The sequence below is a fragment of the Natrix helvetica genome (assembly GCF_964273705.1).
Source record: "Natrix helvetica genome assembly, chromosome: 7".
Lineage (NCBI taxonomy): Eukaryota > Metazoa > Chordata > Lepidosauria > Squamata > Natricidae > Natrix > Natrix helvetica.
In genome coordinates, this window is record NC_138558.1 from 27,360,593 (window position 1) to 27,384,008 (window position 23,416).

Genomic DNA, 23,416 nt, shown 5'->3' on the forward strand with positions numbered 1-23,416 from the left:
AATTACTGGTGGCATGTACTGTATTAAATTGAAGGCTACAGAATACTCTGCATTAAATTGAAGGCTACAGAATACTCTTTATTCGACCCTTTTACATTTACCAATAGTACACAGTGAATTCTGTTACCTTGAAAAGGTCCAACTGCAATAGCCCCTTCCTGGGTACTGTCAAAGCCATGAGACGTGATCTGTGTTTCGGACAGGCCAAGTCCAGCTGGCAAAGAACGTTTCAAGTCCTTAGAAATGTTTGAATAAAAGGGAATATCCATGTAAAAATCCCAAATAAGGGAACACTTAGGCATAATAGCAGTCTAAGTCATCTTGAAGAAATGTGTTCTACAGTTTGAAATCTATTTTATGGTGTCATGATGTTCTATTTTAATGACAACACAATGCTCAATTACAGCTGTTTCCAGGTTTAAGAGTCCCTTTATGTAACCTGGTCCAATTTATTCCAAATTGGAAGGCATTTTTCAAGACTGATACTACGTAAGCCTTCTGCAAGGAAGAGTTTTCTAATACAGCATTAACTGTTTGAAGAGCTGAGATCGATCACAGATACATTTATGGATAACATTTCTATTGTCTAATAGTTTAATTATACAACTGGGGTTGCTTAGATAGAAAAATTAAACCTAAATTATGGCTTGGTATCAAAAATCAGTGCAAATCTATGTAGATTGCAGATACAAAAATCTTAAGATCATTTAAAATATAATGAGAGTCAATTTTAACAGTCCTTTTCTTTCAGCTATTCTGAAAATAAGTATTTGAGCAATAAACCACCTGTCCTCACATAAAATCTGCACTCTTGCTTCTGTTGATGAAATGTCTCCATCAACAAAATAGCTTCTGAATCTACTTCTTTCTACAGTGAATTACGCATTGGAAGTGCCTGGGTTCTTGTGTGATTGTTTAACTGGTGTCAACAAAACCTTACTGAGTAGATGCCTGACTGTACAGCCTACTATTTTAGAATAGAATAACAGAGTTGGAAGGGACCTTGGAGGTCTTCTAGTCCAACCCCCTGCCTAGGCAGGAAACCCTACTCCACTTCAGTCAATGGTTATCCAACATCTTCTTAAAAGCGTCCAGTATATATAATGTATACAATGAACTATACACTTGTCTGTTCTATAATATTTAAGCCAGTCATCAAACTAAAACAATATTTAACTGAATGATGGATAACTATTTGTAATTGACAGGTCAGCAGAACATGACATTTTGGGTTGCAGCACATCTGCAAAACCAGACTTTGATAATCTACTGTATTTGCTTGGATAAATAACCAAAATCCTGCCATATTATAGCATTCCACTGGAGGATGAAGACAGAAACATAGCAAAACAAAGATCTGTGCACAGATAATCCTTGACATACAACCAAGTCAAAACTGGGAACTTATGATCTGAATTCAAAATTGATGGTTGGGCCCCCTTGAAGGTTCCATGACCAACTTTTAGACCATTACAACATACAACCTTAATGGGCAGGCTCCATTCTGTCATATGTAATAAGTTACCAGTGTGTGATATGTGCAGAAATCTCTTGGAATTAGTCTAAAAACCTAAATAGTTATGGCCAAATGGTATATGCAAGTGTAATTAATTACATAGTCAATAAATTATCATTATTTAGATGGAACAGAAATATGCACATTAATGTTTACAACAGGGTAATAGAGAAATCCACAAAATTTACAGAAACTGGAATATTGTAAAGATAACATTGAAACCTGCCTTTGCCATTAAGCATTAATGAAACACACTGAAAAGATGTCTTTAAAATAAATCCTGGCAGCAATTTATTAATGAATCATTTTCTCTTCTTTTCAGTTTTGTTACTTTCTGATTCAGTTGACTAAAATACTATTTTGACTTGCATTGTACCAAAAGAATTTCCCTAGAGCTCCCTGTTTTTCAGATATGAAGGGCGATTACTTCCCCTACCCCAATTGAACAAAGAGGTATTTTTAATTGAAGTCGAATTAGCACATATCTTCACCATTAATACTGGTGGGTGGCTGTTATTAGTTCTTTTTAAATACCCTATTTTTCGGAGTATAAGACACACCCTTTTCCCTCAAAAAAGAGACTGAAAATCTGGGTGCATCTTATACACTGAATACAGCATTTTTTGCCTCCCGAAGCCCCGCCCTTCACCAAAATGGCCGTGCACAGCTTGAAGGAAGCTTTCAGAGTTCCTGGGGGCTGGGGAAGGCAGAAATGAGCAAAAAATGGGCCGATTTTTGCTCAATTCCCCCCCCCGAGCACTCTATAAGCTTCCCAATGCTCTTTTTTTGACCAAAAAATGGGCCCGTTTTTGTGAAAAACGGGCTGTTTTGGGGAGGTTTGCAGAGTGCAAAAACCTTTTTAAAAAATTTGCCTCTTCAAAACCATGGTGCGTCTTATACTCTGGTGCATCTTATGCTCTGAAAAATATGGTAATTCTTTTCAAGTTTGAGCATAAGAATGTATCCCTTGACTTCCCTGGATCTTTATAATTTAGTGTGCTGTGCTGTCTGGGGATTTCCATAAATATCACAGATTCTCTCTCAACCTTTTCCACGCCCATGTTCTGGCAACTGCAAAATATTTTCTTATTTCCTACAAAGTGCCAAAGTTTTACAGCAGTGAACAATAAGCAGGGATAAAGCTTTAATCATTTACAAGATTCAGCCTTTATGGAAAAGCTGTCAGCTTTAGTTTCAAAGCCTCAATGTTAATGACCATAATAGGCCTGAAAGTATGCCAGAAGTCTGCCTTCATTGTTCATTTGACTGCCTCCAAAAATTAAAACATACATACATACAGTTTCACCAATTTTTTTTCAAGGTCTGGTTGGCACGGAACACTTGCCAGGCTTATATTTATTCCATTTTAAACAAATGGAATGGCTATTTCAAAGTACAGAATATTCGAAATTGGTACATATTACTGAAGCTGCGCTTCATCTTAATTTTTCATTTATATCTGTCTTTTTACTTCCTTTTTAACAACAATATTTATTAGAAGGACATCTGCTGCATCACTTTGCCTTTGAGGTAACATTAATTACTAGTGACCTGGTTTGTACATAACAGTGAGGTATAAGTTAATTCTGACTTCTCCTGGAGAACTTTTCATCCTGGGCCACACTCTCTGTATAAATCTCGCTACTCATCAGAGACGCAGGATTTAAAATTGTAACTTGCTTTTGCTAAATGTGAAAAGACTTAACAAACTGATCTTTTTGTTGTTTTGTTACCTACTTTTGCTACGTTTCACTTTGCATAGGAAACATTTTTTCCAATAATCAGGCACAGCCACAATCTTCAAGTGCATGTTCAATAACTTGCACAGCCCATAAACATCCCATAAAAACCATATTCATATTTTAATAATGCACCAATTATATCTATCGTGAAACATTACATTTTTCAACATTTTCACAGGACATTAATTTTTTATCATTTTCTTTTCTTGGATTTTTATAGCCTTCATTTCTGTTCCACTCTTTATAGTTTACAGCATTCATTTCTGTTCCACTCTTTTACGTATCATGAATGCAAATCTCTAAAATAGTCTGCCTAGCATTCCTCACTTCAATTTTATCGTCATCAATTCTATTTTAAATTTCACTCATGCTGCTAGATTGAGCTCTCTTTTTAAACCCTCTACATCAGGGGTGTCCAAACTTGGGAACTTTAAGACTTGTGGACTTCAACTCCCAGAATTCCCCAGCCAGCATGGCTGGCTGGGGAATTCTGGGAGTTGAAGTCCACAAGTCTTAAAGTTCCCAAGTTTGGACACCCCTGCTCTACATTTTAAAAACAAAACAGATACGAACAAACCAGTTTTAGTTTGTTCTGGTTTATGTATCGCTCTAGACGTAAAATACCCAAATACCCTGACACAAGTTCTCAATTTCTTAGATTGCTTAATCATTAGTAAACCTGCATTATTGTCAAGCAATTTGGGGCATATTTATAGATTCATACCCTGTTATAGTCGAGCTCATGTATGTCTTCCAATTCTCCGTTGCTTGTCACAGAAATCTCTGCTGCTGAAGTTTTGGGAGATTCCTGAGCCATTGAGCACGCCTACAATATTAAAAAAAAGTGCATTAGCTTTCCTCAAACATAATCAATATTCAGTTTTTGGACATTCAGTAATTATTTTTCCTGAGCAGGGCAAGAAATGGAGGAAATCTTGCTATAGCCAAGGTGTATCTTGAGACTCATATATATGAGAGTTTTATGAGACACGCTGTTACTCAGCTTTGTTTTTTACCTTCAAGTCAGTTGTTGAGTCTGAATGACTGCTTGAACTAGTCCTCACTAATTTTTTTGGGCAAGCTTATTCAGAGGTACTTTGCCATTGCTTCTTCGTGGGGCTGAGAGTGAATGTCTGGCCCAAGGTCATCAAGTTGGCTTCAGGGCTAAGGCAGAACTTAAACTCACAGACTCTTAGTTTCTAGCTAGATCCCTTAACCCAGGGGTGTCAAACTTGATTTCATTGACGGCCGCATCAGGGTTGTGTTTGACTTTGGAAGGCCGTGGTGGGTGTGGCCAGTCATTCCTGTCAGGGCCACCTGTGGATGCCTCCCAAGCTCCATTTTCACTGGCAGAGGGTTGCAGGAAGCTGTCCCAGCCAAAAAATGGAGATTGGGAGCCTGTTTTCGCTGGTAGAGGCACAGCGGGCCGGTCATTTGCTGTTTCCAGGCTGGCCCCACAGGCCAGATCTAAGCACCCTGCAGGCCAGATCCAGCCTGCGGGCCTTGAGTTTGACACCCCTGCCTTAACCACTACACCAAATTGGCTCTCTGTTACTATATTACTGGAATCTAAATAAGCAACTATGCATCCATTGTCGGGGCTCCCCACCACAACAGTATATTTATTTATTTATGAAATTTATAGTCTAAAGTTACCCCCTAGCATATGACATATGTAGAATGACATATAATCACAATATAAAATTACAATCTAGCACAGTAGTTATGAATAAATGATGCTGAAAGAATGTAAGTGAATCACACCATAAGTATTAATAACTCAATACTTATTAAGTAATAATTATTAGTGTCATATGTTAATTAAATTATTAATGTGCTATAAGCATATCTGATCATGCAAAATAGACATTCTCAATGGCACATGAAACTGTATTGCTCAATTTCTCCCTTCAAACTTACAGAGGATTAAAAGACAATTATTATAGTTCTCTTGTATCCATGTGAGTCTTGGAACGCTTAGAATGAACCACAACTAGCAGCATCCCTTACCCTTAGCTACTCTGACTAGTACTGATAAAAGATGTACATTAGAAACATTAGGAGGGCTTAGCGTCCCAGTCTGAACAAGTAATGTTTACAACAAATGTTAACCTCACTGTGATGGGTGGTTGTTGGGATGAGTAAAAAATACTCACAATATAAATCAAAAGTATATACTCCCTGTAGGATCACCCAAGGCATGAAGGTGATACTAGGCACCCAACTAAAGCAGGCAGCACCTACACCAGGCAGCATTAACGGGAGGAAGTAATCCGGTATTTTACTAACAAAATTACATGAATAGATGAGTTAAAGTAACTGACAATATAATGCCAGATGACTGGCCTCTCCGTTGCTTAATATGCTACTGAGGAAGAACTTAGGACTTTTAGGGGTAAGAATGACTTATTATTAATCTGATACCACTGGACAATATAGTTCAGATGAAAAGAATCAATTATATAATGACATCAGAATGGAATTAGACACCTTCATTCAGAAGTGCGTAGTTCACTATTCAGAACATGAAAAATAAAGATGAAACGGCATCGTTTTCATAGTTAGGTGGAATATAGTATGGCATTACTTGGAGATAGTTTAGTCAATGACCAAACAATATCATATGGATTGTGTGGACAATTCTTTGTATGTGCCACTGATGGAAAAGAGGAGGTTGATAAGTTTTATGGTCAATAGACCATACAAGCAAGAAGTGATCTTTGTAGTTGGAGACTGAAATACCAAAAATTGAAATAACAGGGAGGAAACTGTAGATGGGTTGTATGGTGTAGAAAACGGAAATGAAGCCAATTCAATTACTTCTTCATTATAGCAGGGGTTGCTTTGCTTTGCTGGCTGAGGAATTCTGTGAGTTGAAGTCCACAAGTCTTAAAGTTGCCAAGATCGGAGACCCCTGAATTATAGTATTCAAGCAATCAAAATGAATACCCCCCCCCCCCCACTCACACACATACTCACACACACATAAGAAAGAAAAATCACAAAATTAGTGGTAGGAAAAGATAGAAATACTGTTTTAACAGTAAAAACATGGTCAGGGACTGGTTGTGGAATAACACATGAAGTAATCATTTGCAACTTCCAAGTCAAAGAAAAGCAGGACAAAATTGATTAGTTACCAATATACAGCATTTTGAAAGCCCACACCAGGCCTGAAATTCAGTATTAAAGAATCAGAGAAACTATAGAATGAAATCAAGGTTGTTAAGGATGACTATGAAAAGAGATTGCAAAAGACTAAGAAATATTAGAGAGCAAATTGAATATCAGAACAAATTAGGAAAATGGCCAAGAAGAGAAACCAAAGCCAAGAAAGATAAAGATCACAAGGAGGAATTATAGAAAGCGTTTCAGAGAGCTGTTACAAGAGACAAGTAAAGATACTAAATATAGAAACAGGGAACATTTCCAAAAGATTTCCGAACTTAGAAAGACCTTTCAACTTCAAATTGGTATTCTGAAGAACATCAATAGACAATAGACTGTAAGGGATTCAAGTAAGGCGAAATGAAGATGGAAGAAGTACACTGAAATTCTGTATAGTAAATTTATTAACTTTCAAGATTCATTAGAACAGAGTTTTCAAAACTGTGAGATGCAGATGGAGTCCAGGGAAGTGTGAAGAACCTTTTAGTACATTATTATAAATCCACTTTTCCCAAAATTTGTTTGTTTGTTTCCCAAATTATATTGATTTTGTTGTTCATTTGTGCTCATTTTGGTATTTAGATTTTTAGGCACAGTGTATACCAGGGGTGTCCAAACTTGGGAACTTTAAGACTTGTGGACTTCAACTCCCAGAATTCCCCAGCCAGCAAGTCTTAATGTTCCCAAGTTTGGACACCCCTGGTGTATACTAAAGAGAGATATGATGGTAAAAAGTTTTGAAGCTCTACTTTAAAAGATATTCTTTATTTACAAGAAGCTCTAGTTCCAGAAGAAGAAGTTAAATTAACATCTAGTCATTATTTATTTATTAGATTTGTATGATCATCAACCCCAGAGCACAGCTCACAACAAAAATTAGTAAAGGTTACAGAACATGAATCAGTCAAAGTTCCAACCAAACTATGCTAACAAATCTCGAGATTGACAGTCTGACCAATCCAATTAAAAGATTGACGCATATGTATCAATGTCAAAGAAAGGAGATTTAACAGATTGTGCAAACTATGATACACTATTCTTAATTTCACATGGTATCAAAATAATAGTATCTTCAAATGCAAACTAAACCCGTCTATGGAAAGGCAGATATTGGATGTTCAAGATGGTTTTAGAAAAGGGCAAGGAACAAAAGACATTATTGTAGATTCACACTAGATAACTGAGAAGCCAAAGAACAACAACAAAAAAGGGAAACATGTGCTAAATTGATTACAGAATGGTGTTAAATTATATTGACATCAAGCTATGGGCTGTCCTTATGAAAATGGGAATCCCATAACATCCCTGTCCTTGTAAAAAAAAACTTATACATAGGTCAGGAAACCACAGTCTGACAGAAAATGGCAACACAGATTGATTCCAGGTTGGCAACAGAATGCATACTTAAGCAATGATGAGCTTTTGGGCTGAAAGGCCATGATCGAGTTTGGCCGTTTAGACAACAGCCGCCCAGCCTGAAAACTCATTACTACTTAATTGATGGCTTCTATGAAAGTTGTACCAGTATACAACTACATATTCTTTCCTTATTTATCCAACCTATATGCTGAATATATATTGAGGAAGACTGGATTGGAAGATGAGCATGGTTTTAACACTGGAGGCAAAACATCAATAACCTGCTCTGTGCTGATGATGAAAATGCAAATGATCTGCAAGCTCTAGTAATGAAAGATACAGAGTAAGGAAGATGACCTAATAAAGCAGAAAATCAAGAAGCGCAGTGGAAAAAAATGGGACTAGGATTAGAAACAGAAAACCAAATCAATGACAACAGGTAAGGTAAGGTGTGTACTATTTCTGTCTCTTTTGTTGTTGATATGCTATGTTACATTAATAAACCTGTTACTCTCCTGATATTTATTTTTGGAGTAATACAGGTAGTTCTCACTTAAGTGACCACTGGTTCAGTGGCCATTCAAAGTTGCAACAGTGCTGAATGAGGAGTCATATGGCCAATCCTTAAATTCAAGCACTTGGCAACCAGTGCACAACACTTGCAGTGCCCCCCACTCACATGATTGCTATCCGCAACGTTCATTGCCAGCTTCCGAGAGGCAAAGCTAGCAGGAAGTTGCAAGCCATGGTCACGTGACATTGTACCTAATAAACCCACGGTCCAATTAACAACAGCAACCAGAAGTGCCACTGTAAGTCAGTGGGGTCCTGTTATTATTATTATTATTTGCTATATGATATTACTCAGTTGCAGAATTCCTGTCCCAATTATGGCGGGGGATTAACTGGGGATTTCCTATAACCTGTTTGGTCAATGTGTATTATATCTAGGGTGCAATTCTTTAGGCATTCAACTACGGTAGTATTGCTGCAAAAAATTATAATCTACATTCAACAAAGAAATTGGTCTGTATTTCTCTGATCATTCTGTTATTTGTAATTTAAAGCTATACAATGCCTCTTTCCATATTGGCCATATTGTCTTTGCCCCTTTTAATTTAATTCCTTGTGTTTGTCAGTGGTTGCAACAGTTCTTCTCAAATTCTTTATAATATTTAGCTCTCAACACTAAATCTGATGGTTTTCCAAGTCTGTTTTTTTTTAAAAAAATGCTTCTTTTGTTTGACATTGAGCATCAGCATTAAGGAGCCAGCATCTAAGAAATATGCTATGTAGTACTTGATTGGGTAGCAATAGAGGGCTCCAAAAATATTCAGATCTCATAATGGATCTGTATCTACAAAAATCAGCAATGGTTTTTCCCTGTAACTTTTGGTGTAAGCAAAAATTGAGATCCAAGGGAAAGAGAACAACTAGAAGTGAGCCTGATGGACTTCACTATAGCAATGATAGATACATCACTGCAGGGCCTTTGTTTCCAGTTGGAGACATATCATCCAACCTGGAGAAAACCTATCTCGATAATTACAAAGAGGTTACATATAATCAGTCGAATCATTTCTTGGAAAACCATATCTTCTTTAAGGTACACTGATTTTATGAGCCAAATCCTGTTACAACGATATTTTTACATATTACAAAAAATAGATTTAATTAATCTGAAACTATTCTACACTGTTTGGGGTAATGACTCACACAAAACATGCATAGAGGGTGATTGCCCCCCCTCCACTTTAAGTCTTATTGGTAGGAGAGAAAACTAATAGGCATTACTTTTAGTCATCCAAATATGAAAGAACTTTCTGATAATAACTGTAATGCAGCCTAGCTAGGGAGTTTGTGGTTTTTCCACCTCCGGGATTTTTAAGAAGAGTTACAATGATTACATTTACAACTTTCGTAATGTCTTTTTTTCAATCACGTATTGACCATTACAGTCAATCAGTATTTGTTATCCTGTACCTGACATTTTCCCCCTCCCACCTCGCAGAGAGATTGCTTAAGCAAATGTTCTTAAACAAGAATGATCCCCCTAAAAAGTGCCAAGGGCAAATTTAAAAGCTCAGGTCTGTGAGAGAAATTAGAATCCTCCCTGCTGTTTGAAATCTATCAAAACCTACTCAGTTTCATACTAAAGGCTTTTTTTTTGGCCTTCTAAATGGTTAGCAGCTCAAAGCTGCAAGCGCATAGGCAAGCAACTCGTGCTAGCACACTTTTCTCAATGTGTATACCTCACTGTATGCCTTAATCTCTTGCAATCCCTTTCTCTCCAATGAATGTAAACACAAACATTTTATTCTTTTCTTGTTAATTATCCCAGTGCTGGGAGGAGCATTCCAAAGGGCAGGGAGTTGGGAAAAGGGGCTATACGATTTGCCCTTCTACCTAGCTTCCTCATGAGTTCAGTTGCTGCTGTTTGGGTCACATCCTTTTGACATTGTAAAGCAAAAGAAAGCTCAAAATTGTAAACACTCCTGACCACATGATTTTTCACTTAGTGACTTTGCTTAATAACCAAATTGCTTGTCCCAATTGTTTGTTTTACTTGTTTCCAAAATCCTGCTGCCTTCCAGGCCTTAACTTGGATGTTATTTTTCCCCTCTGAAATAGTGATAATCTCTAATGTATCTACTATAGTTTTGAGACTGATATTTAGTTATATATACAAATAAGGTTTGTGTGAGTTTCCAATCCCCTGGTCCTAAACCTAACCTTCATTCTTAAAAATGCCACACTGAGTCCACTCTGTTCAGCATTATTTCTTTCTTTTGCAATACCTGTAGAATTTTGGAGCTATCATGAAGGGATACCCCTTTCATGCAAGTGAAGTTCTGTGCTCAATTGTCTAGACCTTTGCTTTTAAACATACACAAATATTCCATTTAAATATATCGAAACCAGGGGTGGGTTGCTGTTGGCATTACTGCCTGTTCAGTGCGTGCATAATTTTGCTTGCGCGTGCGCAGTTGCCCAAAAATAGATCTGTGCATGTGCAGAACCTTTAAAAAAAAAGGGGGGGGACAAGCCGCCCCGACTGGAGAACTGGTTCGCAGGCGTGGCAGGCATGGGTCGCTGCCAGTACTGGCGACCCGGACCAGAAACCACTACAGGTTTGGCCAAACTGGTCCAAACCAGTAGGAACCCACCTCTGATTGAAATTTATAAACAAGTAATTCTAAATGCAATACAGTTGAACATATTATAGAAGTGCAGATTTGAAAAAATCCAGTTGTTCTACAATTTCCCACAAATATCATTTGAAATTGATCAGTGCCACCCTAATATTATTGGGGAAATATGTGTTAGCAACAAGCTGCATATTACAGATGATGTATTTGTCCAACCTGTTTCCAAAAGAGAACGTTTTCTCATGTTAAGCAAAAATGTATCACAGAAGTTTGTATAGTTTGGTGGATTACTTTGCCAGGAGTAATTATTTGCTCTAGATAAGCAGCTAATGACAAAGATTGTGTGTGATTAACATATCTTTCAACAACTCAAAAAAATTGAACTGACATTTTTATAATAATTGAGGATGCCCTTGAATTTATTACTGAAATGAAGCTACATTTAAAATTTAAAAATATACAAGTATGTTGTAGTACATATTAGCAATCATTATTACTACTACTATTCCTTTTTTGTCTTTTAATGTTTGACTATTCTTCAAGAATGTAGGATCTAGATTGGTATACAATCTATGTCACACAAACATGTATGTTGTGTGTGTGTATAAGTATTGCTGAATATGTATGTATACACACATACATACATACAGTATATATGGCTGAAACCAGCTAAACTCATATGAATATAGAACTGAAAGCAATTTAAATGGTCCCAGAGTGCCCTCATGTGGAAGCTGTTGAACACTCAAGGGCTTTCATTAAAATATTATTTGTAATGTTTCAATGGAAAGAAAATGAACAATTCAGATTGGTAGAATTGAAGACTCAAAGCAAAGGTAAACTTTTTCAGGCTAAGGAGAATATTAGAATCCGTTTTCAAAGAATTTATTGGAATAATATGTATTACAATTTATGAAACTATTCCCTCTGTAGTTAATAATTTCCCCATTTTATTACATTAAATATTGCAATTAAGTAAAAACTTTTGGGTGGCATTCAAGTCTTTGAACTGCATTTCTCCTTGGCCCTCAGTATGGTCCTAGGAGACTGTAACCTGCCTTGAGTTCAGAATCCCCCCAAATACTACTTTATAATACAGGCAGTTCCTGGATTAAGAACATCAGATTAACAGGCTTGTAAACCAGGCTGCCTGTTACTCAAAATGGTGGGTGGCATTCTCCTTCCTTGAGCCAACAAACCACTGATAGCCATGCAATCTTTTCATGAACCACTGAAGTCACACGTTTTTAAGACACAACCTGTTTTCAGCAATTCATGAAAACACTGCTTGACTTCAGCAATTTTGCAGCTCAAGGAAGGAAAACTGACATTTTTAGTAACAGGCAGTCCACTTCATAAATACACACTCTGCTCTGTATACAAATCTGAGTTAAAGACAGACTTAGGAATGGACTTGCTCTTAAAATGGATACTCCCTGTACATCTTCTTGCTACTGTAGACATTCTAGGCTGTTTACATGGTTTTAACAACCATGGTACTCTCACTAAAATTAACAGCAAGGTGGATCCCTGAGCTTATTACAATGCCCAAGAGAAGGAATTTCGACCTGCCAACTAATTAAGTGTTTAAATTTACAAAACTGTGCATTAAGTTAGTCCTTTGTTGGCTTTTTCTACCTATCCAGTTATTCCATATTACTACTATGTCCTACTACCAAGGAATGTGGTAAATCAAGTATTATTTTCAAACATGGGGCTCATATGCTCAAGTGATTTGCTTTTAGAATAAATTATATCTTATTTCAAACAATTAAACAATTAAACTTTACGATGGGTATCATGTGGGATGGGTATAATGAGGAATATTATTCCCACAATAATGGAAACATGCTTTATAATTAATTTTAATATTTATATTCACCCGAGTCACAAGATTTTTCATAGTGATAAGTTTCAAAGTTCACAATTAAAAAATAAAAAATTAAAACAGTACATAAACTCTAAACCCCAATATCTTAAAAGAGTATGCTACTTAAAATAAATATAAAAATTATATCAGAAATTAAGAAATATAACTGCAGCCATTGTAGGGCAGCCTAACTCTTAACTCTTACTTGAACTACAAATGTTTGGTGAAACAGAATAATTGCAATGACCTTCCTAAAAATAAATAGTGCAAGAGCTATTTGCGTCCCTGGTTAGCTTTTTCACAATAACAAGCACACTCAGGGTTATTAATCAGTCCGAGTTTAACCAGTCATGGTTTTCAGCATTTACTAACAGTATTTATTAAAGGTATAAATATGTTTTTCAAATATTTAAAAGAAGTCCAGAACTTTCCAAAGTTTGCTATGTTTAAGCCTAAGTAGACCAATTATAAAAGTCTTCTATTATACGACAAAGAGATTCTATCCTTACATTTAGGCATAGTGAGCACAATTGATACAAGCAGTCCTTGACATACAACCGTTTGTATAATGAGCATTTGAAATTAATATGAAAAAGTGATTTTTGACCATTTTTCACACAACCGTTGCGGCATTTCCATGGTCACATAATCAAAACCCAGACACTTGGCAACTGACATATATTTATGATGGTGGCAGTGTCCCAGGGTCATGGGATCAGCTTTTGTGACCTTCGGACAAGCAAAGGCCATGGGGATGCAAGATTCTCGTAACAACCCTGTTACTAACTTAATAACTGCAGTGATTCACTGAACAAGTATTGAAAGAAAGGTCATAAAATGGGGCAAAATCTATTTAACAAATGTCTCACTTAGCAACAGAAATTTTGGGTTCAGTTGTGGTTGCAAGTTGAGGACCACCTGTACAGCAACAATGCTGTACAGCTTGAAATATATTTTTTTTTTGGTCACTTAATCTGAATGACGTTTAAAACTGTTCATCCATACTGCATAGCACAGTCTCTGGTGTCTTTTTTTGCATCTCATCAGGTTACTTTGCAAGAAGCTAAACAGGGAATCAAATAAACTATTTCAAAATAAAAGAAGGTGACCCTTCTACAGAATCAATAACTGTTCCTCAAACATCATATTCAAACAGCTCACTAGGTTATTCTGCAAGAAGGCAAACAGGAACGAAATAAGCTATTATTCAAAATAAGAGACACTGACCCTCCTACAGAAAAAAACTAACTGTCCCTCAAACATGGGATTTATTATTATTATTTTATTATTTATTCACATTTCTAAACCGCCCCCTCTCCCAAAAAGGGACTCGGGGCGGTGTACAGTCCACAATAAATCACAGATAAAATACAAATATAAATAGGGTTATAAATATATGTATGTATGTATATGTGTGGAGGAGGTTAAAATTAAGAGTCCTGTACAGAAGAATAAATAAATATGAAGCTAAAAGCCCTAAAAACAATTAAAACTAAAACATTACCCTTAAAATAACCAGATGAGAATATACTACCAGGAGTTCATAGATGTAACATTTATAATCATGCCAGGCCAGCTAGTCGGAACAGGTGAGTCTTCAATTTTTGACGGAAGGAGCGGAAGTCCGAGGTGGTTCTAATGTCGGGGGGGATGAGAAAAGCCAACCCTCTACGTCATGAGAATGCGCCTAGAGCGCTTATGGACTACATACTACCTGTTTTCCAAGTAACTAACATAAAATCCTATCAAAGTAGGAGAGACGATGGGGTTACCTATGGACAAATGTGTTCATTGGTAAGCATTGGAACAATCTGGATCAATATGCACCCATTCGGCAAACCTGTCAGGTAATAATACCAACAGTGCCTGCCTCAAAAATAGGAATATTTTTAGCCAATCATTTTTGGATTAACATCCATATGATAGAGATGGGATTCAATTTGTTTTTCCAGTCTGAGCCTGTTAAAGGATGGGTTGACTTATGAATAGCTATCACTATATGTACCACCCAGTCACCTCAGAGTCAGACTGGATTTCTTCTGGACCGTGGTGAAGTTCATCAATTGTTGGGGAACTCTTGCTGTATTCTGACATACCTGAAATGAAACAAGTTGAGCATGCATTATTATTTTTTTAAAGTAACTAAATGTATTCCAATGAAGCTCCTATAAGAGGTTATGATTTGCTTTATTATACATGCATATATAAATACGTATTAACACACCATACCACACCATATATGAAAGCCAATTTGGTGCAGTAGTTAAGGTGCTGGCCTAGAGACTGTGAATTTTAGGCCTCCTTTAGGCATAAAAGTACATAAAACTCTTTCTTTCAGCCCCAAACACCTCACAGGGTTATTGTTGTGGGGAAAATAAGAGGAGGAAAGTGTTATTAAGTTATGTTCACCACCTTCAGTAACTTATAAAAAGGCAAGATCTAAAAATCTAATAAATAACAATTATACATTTCAACAATTAATAGCTCTTGGAAATGTCATGACTGAGAGGACTAAGAGGAAGGACAATATTTACAAACCAGATAAGACAAAATCTTTTTAGATATTGTCCCTATTTCTTTTAAACCAGGGGTGTCCAAACTTGGGAACTTTAAGACTTGTGGACTTCAACTCCCAGAATTCCCCAGCCAGCCATGCTGGCTGGGGAATTCTGGGAGTTGAAGTCCACAAGTCTTAAAGTTCCCAAGTTTGGACACCCCTGGTTTAAACCATAACCACAGCAATCACGGAAGGGGAAAAAGAAGTAGAGAAAGTTGTTTAGGCAGCCCGATTGTGTTTGGTTTGACTGGAAAAAAGCCAAAAAAAAATGCAAGATCTATTTTTATATCAAAACAACTCAACAAATACAAGAATACAAAATTATAGAGCTGGGAATGTTCTGCTTCAGATAGTCTACGATTTTAGGAGCTTAATTTTTCCCCATGATTTCCGCTGTATGCTAGTTTAAAAATGTTTTTAGTTGAAGCATTAAATGTTAAATAATGAATGAATCCCAAAAAGCAATTTTGGGAGCGGTAGATCAACTATGGTAAAGGTACAAAAGTTTTTTGTCTGAAATGAGTCATAAAAACTTCCTGATCTGGCCATTATCCAATGTTTGACTGCAAACAGCTGGCCTGGCCTTGTTAATAGTTCCTATCATGGAGTCATCTGAAGATAATTCTTTAGACAACTGACTACTGAGCCAACAATCCTCCAACAATTCAGCAAGATCAAACTCAAGATTTGAGCCGGAATCATTACACAGTAGATCTAGAAGACTCTAATTTAGACTCACCTATGCAATACTTAACCCATGTAAAAGGTACTAGCAATCGCCAAGGGAGTTGCTACAGAACGTGTTATGAGCAATTAAAATCTAGCCAACAGTACCCCATGTCTAAATGACCTTGCGGCCAGGGTAGACCTATGGAACATCATTAAATAATAGCAATAGACTTATCTACCGCTTTACAGCCCTCTTTAAGCGGTTTACAGAGCTAGCATATTGCCCCCAACAATTAGGGCGCTCATTTTACCCACCTCAGAAGGATGGAAGGCCTTGAGCCTGGTGAGATTTGAACTGCCAAATTGCAGTCAGCCAGCAGTCAGCAGAAAGTAGCCTGCAGTAACACACTCTAACCACTGCGCCACCGTGGCCCATAATACAGGGGAATACAAGTTCTACTATAAAATTCTCTAAGATCAGATGAGTTGCTTATGAGTCTGTGTAACTAACTATTAAACCCTAAACCCTAGTTGCCCGATCCATCACAGTGATGTATTAACTCTTCAAAGGCTGGCCTCCAACATTTCTCATTTTTCCCTCCTGGAACTTTGCCTAATATAGGGAGTGTTTGGGTTTTTGACTTCTAGATGGGCTTAACTATTTTTTTTTAATGTAATGTTCCCGCTGTGAGTTCTCAAACTGTCACTCAAACTTAGGACAGATTGTGGAATACTTATTTACACTATTTAACCAGTGAAATAAATTGGAGAGAGAATTTACATCAAGACATGCTTACTAAGATGTTTGCATTTTCCTCTACACCAGGGGTGTCAAACTGGCAGCCCAGGGGCCAAATGCGTCATGCCCAGGCCACACTCACCCTAGCTCCACAAAGGGGAAAAACATCATGAAACAGCAATACCCCAATACAGAAAGATTTCAGAAATTCTCCAAACTTTACTTATGTTGATATTTATCAACTTGATTAAAGAGTCTTTCGGTTGTATGTAGGCCTACAAATAGCTTTAATTAACTTGCTGATTATTAGGAGAAAATGAGATTTCAAAAGAACAAGCCCTATTTTCTTCTTCCTCTCATGGAACTTGCTCTTATTCAATTTATGAGCAACATCATAAGTCTCTATTTTAGGCTGGAAAAGCTAGATCAAATACTTTAAGTGTCACAAACTGTTCTGTCCTCATTTCGAAGTATATTACAGGAACTGCACATTTTAAAAATTAAATTGACACGCTAACAAGCAGAGTGCAGGAACTGAGTTAAGGGCATATAACAGTATAAACTTTTGACAATGCTTTTATTATATGGCATGTACCTGTTCATGCACCTACAGGCACCTGTTAATAATGCTTTATGCTGGCATCTTTATACCTTAAACCTTAAAACATAGATGCAAATATATTAAATTAATGTACTAGCTTTACAATTACCAAAGTAAGAAACTTCAATTCTTAAACAATCCTTTTACTTCTTTGCATGAAATGAAAACTAGGATCTATACTTACAAAATTAAGCAGAGGAGCAACACTCTTTCATAGCTAAAACTTCTCTGTAACTGATATTTCTACTTAATCACTTCCTACAAACTCAAACACGAGAGAAGTAAAACTGCATTTGTTGAACCTATCGAAACACATTTACAGGATAATTTAAACTAAATATGATGACTTTAAAACACTTCTACAGCACGGAAGCAAGGAAGAGAAAACCAAACTGTTTTGGACTTTTACAGATGTACAGAAGAAGAGTAGTACTGGAAGCACTACAAATAAATTAGGATCTTTAAAATATTACTAGATAATTCATTCCCCGTTGGGTCATCATTTAGAGATATTTCTTTATGTAAAGAGCAAAGCAGAATCATCACGGGTGGGCAAAAAAAGCAGTGGGGAGGGCAAGGTCTTCCAACTTCCTGCCAGCTTTCCCATTGAGTTTCCTTATGAGAAGCTAACAGGAAGCATCAGAAATCTATCTTCCTTCTTTAGGAAGGGTCTGTAGCAGAGATGCTGTGTGAATCCTGAAGAGCACATAGACAGAATAGGGTGCTGGGAAGCGTGCTTGGGACGAGAGTGCAGTGCGGGTCAGGTAGAGGATGGTGTAGGTCAAGAAGGGTGCATGGGAGTCACAGGGATATGTAAGAAGCACAATGCAGGTCAAGTAGAACATGTGGAAGGGTAGCACAGATCAAGAAGAATGCGTGGGGGTTGCAGAGGTCTTGCACTAGGGATGGTGTGTATTGGGAGGAGTGTCTGGGAGTGATGGAGACTGCTTAAAAAGTGTTGCATGGGTCATGGGCAATGCATGGGGGTCATAGCATGGGTCAGAAAAGGTGTGGGAGGATGTGCCAAGCTTCAAAAACTATGAAGCTATTTTAAAATCATTTACCATTCATCCACCAATCTTGAGCCTGTGGGTTGCTGTTTTTGCATGATCGTCTAATATTGACTATTGCAACTGTTATGTGTTAAACAGAGTAGATGAAGGCAAGGAAAAACAATATGTTGACTTGTATTTTATCAATAAGGAATGCTTTCTGACTCTTGCCGGATTCTATATATTTGCTGTGTAAATTCATGAATGGGCATTAAAAGAATGCTAACTCTGTAAGTTTGATTTAGTTTGGTCTATTGTAGAGGATAAAAATAATGGCCTTGAAGGACAAAAGAAAGATCTGCTACCAGGGCAACAAATAGATAAACAAAATCTGAACCTAAACCAAAAGAAAATACTGTAATCTGCAAATGGCTCTGTTTAGGTTCACCATCACTGCTGTATACTGTCTTCTCACCAAGATTAGTCTTGTATATACTGACAGCTAAAGCCTTATTTGCCTGAACATGCCCACAAAACACTTCAGTCATCATTAAAAATTATTGATCCTGTTAAATACAGCTATTACTGTACTTAATAGCAAGCCTGTTTTTTAACTGAATGAGAAACAATGATTGCTTTTATATAAGTAAACACATAGGATTAGCAATGTATATGCATTTGTGATAGATTGTGATCACCCTGCATCTTATAATAGAATGTAGCAATCACTGGTATAGGTAAATAAGAAGTTATAATAAATTCATGTTCTTTGTGCTGGGACATGCTACCTTGTTTAGCAGAGGGCAATTCAGGAAGTCATTTAAGTCTCCATTCAAAGCACACATACAGTACAGCCATAGTGTATCAGTTTAAGGCATTAAAGGAGCACAGCCTGCTGAAAGTATAGCTTTATGTAATTTCATTCAGAAATTTTCATGGCATTCTTTTTAAAAAAAGAAACCATTTATCTAGCATTACTTTCCAGGATGTTCTCATCATGCTTCCCTGCCATAAAATATACTGCAATATATTGCAGTGGTTGCAACCTGTGCTCCGTGGACCCCTGGGGGACCACAATGTCATCACAGGGGAGCCTGTTAAGGCTTGAGAAAATGATTTAAATATTGAGTTAAGTGTTGGGGGTCTGTGGCCAAAAAAGGACTGGAAGGGGGTCCGTGATGAAGAAAAGGTAGAGAACCACTGACTTAGAGCATTTCACTGGGTATAAATCTACAAGATTTTTTCTCTCCAAAAATATTACAAAGATATAAATCATATTACAATTTATGGATTTATATGTTTACAATTTACAAACAAGATAACATAGTACTTCTTTCTTCATACAAATGAAGCTACAGTTTTCAGTATGCTATTCAGAAGTTTAGCTTTATTGAAGTTCAAATAAACTTAGTTCTAAGTGTAAACAGTATATAGCATTTCAAAAGCAGTGTCAGACTTAACCACCAAGTTGCTACTGATGCAAAACTTCTCTAAAAGTACATTAAATTCTTGTGTTAATTAACCTTAGTTTAATAGACTATGGATACAACAGAGAAATTGATCATTTGTAGTTCACCCTCATTTAACTTCAAGATGAGATTTTACTTCAAATGTCTAATTATCAGATGACATTAATTCCAAGTGATGTGAACTCAAATTTAACTGACAATTGGATCTAACAGCGACCACTCTCATAAAATGACCACTAAATAGCGGTATTACAATGTTGCAAAGAGAGAGTGAACATTTCAAAGCTAAGATGCTATTCAGACATATTGTTAGTTAGTTAGAGTTAGAATTCTTTATTGGCCAAGTGTGGTTGGACACACAAGGATTTTGTCTTTGGTACAAATGCTCTCTGTGTACATAAAAAGACAAGATACATTCATCAAGAATCATAAGGTACAATACTTAATGATAGTCATAGGGAACAAATAAGCAATCGGGAAACAATTTCAATATAAATCGTAAGGATACAATCAACAAAGTTGTGAAAATGTAATTAAACTATCCAATAGTATCTCAGGGACTTTCTATTTTCCACATGTTGCTAATATTGACCATATTAACACAAATAGCTATCCAAAATCAAAGAAACAACTGGGTGTAAGATTACAATATATTTCGTTTTTAAGCAACTGTCACTTTTTGCACTTAGGAGGCTCAAACTGTCCAAGGAGCTGCTGATACAGTTCTACAGAGGAATTATTGAGTCTGTCATCTGCCTCTATAACTATCTGGTTTGGTTATGCCACCCAACAAGACAGACATAGACTTCAGAGGATAATTAGAACTGCAGAAAAAACAATTACTGCCAACCTGCCTTCCATTGAGGACCTGTACACTGCACGAGTCAAAAAGAGGGACGTAAAAATATTTACAGACCCCTCTTATCCTGGACATAAATTGTTTCAACTCCTACCCTCAAAACGACGCTATAGAGCACTGTACACAGAACAACTAGACACAAGAACAGTTTTTTCCCGAACGCCATTACTCTGCTAAACAAATAATTCCCTCACCACTGTCAAACTATTCACTGCATTACTATTACTATTAGTCTTCTCATCATTCCTATCACCCACCTCCTCCCACCTATGATTGCATGACCATAACTTCCTTGCTTGTAGCCTTACGATTTATATTGATATTATTTCCTGATTGCTTATTTGCACCCTACGACTATCATTAAGAGTTGTGCCTTATGATTCTTGACGAATGTATCTTGTCTTTTTATGTACACTGAGAGTATTTGCACCAAAGACAAATTCCTTGTGTATCCAATCACACTCGGCCAATAAAGAAATCAATTCAATTCTATTCTATTCCTAATTCTATTCTATTCCCCATTCTATTCTATTATTCTATTCTATTCTATTCTATTCTCAACAACAAAAAACTACTGCCAGTTTTCCCTATGGCAACTTTTAGATGACCACAATACGCACATTCCAAACGTTTGGTTAGAATTGCCTAAAACACCAAGCAATGGAAAAGCAAAGCAAAAGCAGGCAAGAGATGAGATTTGGGGCGGGGGTGGAGAGAGAAGCCACCCTAATTCAGTGCATTCACAAATAAGGTTTAATTCCCAGAGTACTTCCTGCTGTTTCTGCATCCATATCTGCCCCGCCTGCTTCACGGGTAAGATCACGAATCCGGGTGTGTAGCAAGGATTGCGCCTCTTTTTTTTTCCGGCCAAAGTTTCAGGTTTCTTTTCTTTTTTTAAAAAAAGAAAAGAAAGTGAAAAGCGACTGTTTGCAAAACGAGCCAAACTTCCTCCTTCTGTGCGCCTTCATGCGGCTGTGTGTGTGTGTGTGTGTAAGCTGCCCTCTGATGACCCCTCGGGAATCTTACAGGTGATACGATCCAGGTGCTAAGAGGAAGGGCATCACCCCATCCCCATCTCTCATCCCCCGACGGCAAGCCGTCTCCACCAGCAACGAAGACACGGGAGGGGGGGAACGACTTCGTGGCTGCCCTGCACCCTCCCGGCCACTCGCTTCTCCCTGCCCAGCTCTCATATTCCCCGGCGAAGAGCAGAGACTGCCGCCAACCGGTTCGCCTTCCACCCCCCCCCCCCCTCTCTCTCTCACCGTCGCTCCTTCTTGCTTCTCTGCCGGCAGCGCCAGAGAAAACTCACCTTAGGTCGGTCCTCCTCCGCCTTTTTTTTTTTTTTAATCCTTTCTAGCCCAGAACTCCGGCAGAGATCGGAACTGAGTGGACGGAAGTGGCGGCTCAACTCTATCGTCTTTGCTCCCTCCCCAAGTGGGACCCTTCTAGAAGACCGCTACGCGTGGCATAGTGTCTTTTCCGCGAGCGGTAACAACATCCGGGTCTGCCCCAGTCGCATGCGCTCTTTTCTTAAGGGAGTCCCTTCGGGGCAGACATCTTCAAACTTGGCAACTTTAAGACTTATGGACTCCAACTCCCAGAATTCTCCAGCCAGCATAGCCGGCTGGAGATTCTGGGAGTTGAAGTCCATAAGTCTTAAAGTTGCCAAGTTTGGGGACCCCTGCGTTGGAAGAAAGAGCCCAAGTGGGAAGGATCATAGACTCCGGGAATGGTAGAGATGCTTCCGAATCTCAAGGAAACGAGTGGAAAGGGACTTTCCTAGAATAGACCCTGTGACTGAGCTTTGCTTAAGGCAGTGTCTCAAAGGGGAATAAAATGTTAATGCTCCACGTTTCTCTTTTCTAGAAGAGAGGCTGCGGCTGAGATTTTGCAAACAGCTTTTGTAAAGAGCAATCCTGTGGTTAATATACAGTACCTAGAAAATAAATCTAGGAAAGTTGCATATCGATAAAGAGTAAGAGAAAAAAATATATATAAAGATGCCTTTGAATTATTGGTTTGGAGATTATCTAAATCCTAAATTTAATAGGATTACTATGGATGCAAGAAAATCCAGTCAATCAATTGCAGAAGAAGTAAAATATTACTATTTAAGATCGTAATCAAAAGACACATATTTTGGCATATAATATGAATATAAAGTTGGGATTGCTGAAACGCCACCCCCAGAACCCATCAGAGAAAATAAATAAGCAAGGGCAACAACGGAAAGGGGGAAGGATGAGGAGGGAATAGAAGAAAAGGCAAAGCAGAGAAAGTAAGGGTGGGAAATTAAGAGAGTAGGGGAGAGGGTAAGGGAGGAGGAGAGGGGAAAGGGGAAGAAGAAAGGAAGGAGAGGAGGAAAGAAGAAGGCAGAGAAGGGAGGTTGAGAAGATGGAAGGAAGAAGGTTGTTGCAAAATAAGATGGGGGTACTGGGTGGCAAGAAAGTGACTCAAATTGTATTCTATATATGTGTGTGTGTGCGTTTGTGCAAAAATAATTATAGAGACTAATGATGAATAGACAAATGTTAAATAGCTGTAGGAAGTTAAAACCAATCCCTCTCCTAGAAGAATGAAATATCCTAGGAAATATTGAAAAGGCAGAATATTATATTTCCCTGGATGTGAAAAGGGAAAAACATGTTTTAAAGACAAAGTAGCTCCCTGCAGCTTCCTGCCCATCCCCCTTTGTCAATGGGCCATTAAGATGCCCAAGCCAG

General features: G+C 37.6%; 1 protein-coding gene across 3 annotated transcripts in view; it reads right to left on the reverse strand.

The window, feature by feature from the left end:
- The window catches only part of ARFIP1 (ARF interacting protein 1), a 42,800-nt gene extending 20,604 nt beyond the window's left edge, over positions 1-22,196 (reverse strand). Inside the window, exons 1-4 of one of the 3 annotated variants that reach the window (XM_081959621.1) lie at positions 22,003-22,196; positions 14,821-14,900; positions 3,983-4,084; positions 128-236 (exon numbers count right to left, since the gene is read on the reverse strand). In XM_081959621.1, the coding sequence (XP_081815747.1) occupies positions 128-236; positions 3,983-4,084; positions 14,821-14,898 (289 nt within the window). In that variant the 5' untranslated portion in view covers positions 14,899-14,900; positions 22,003-22,196. The remainder of the gene's footprint in view (positions 1-127; positions 237-3,982; positions 4,085-14,820; positions 14,901-22,002) is intronic. The other 2 variants (XM_081959623.1, XM_081959622.1) reach the window with 2 other exon arrangements.
- Between the last annotated feature and the right edge of the window lie 1,220 nt (positions 22,197-23,416).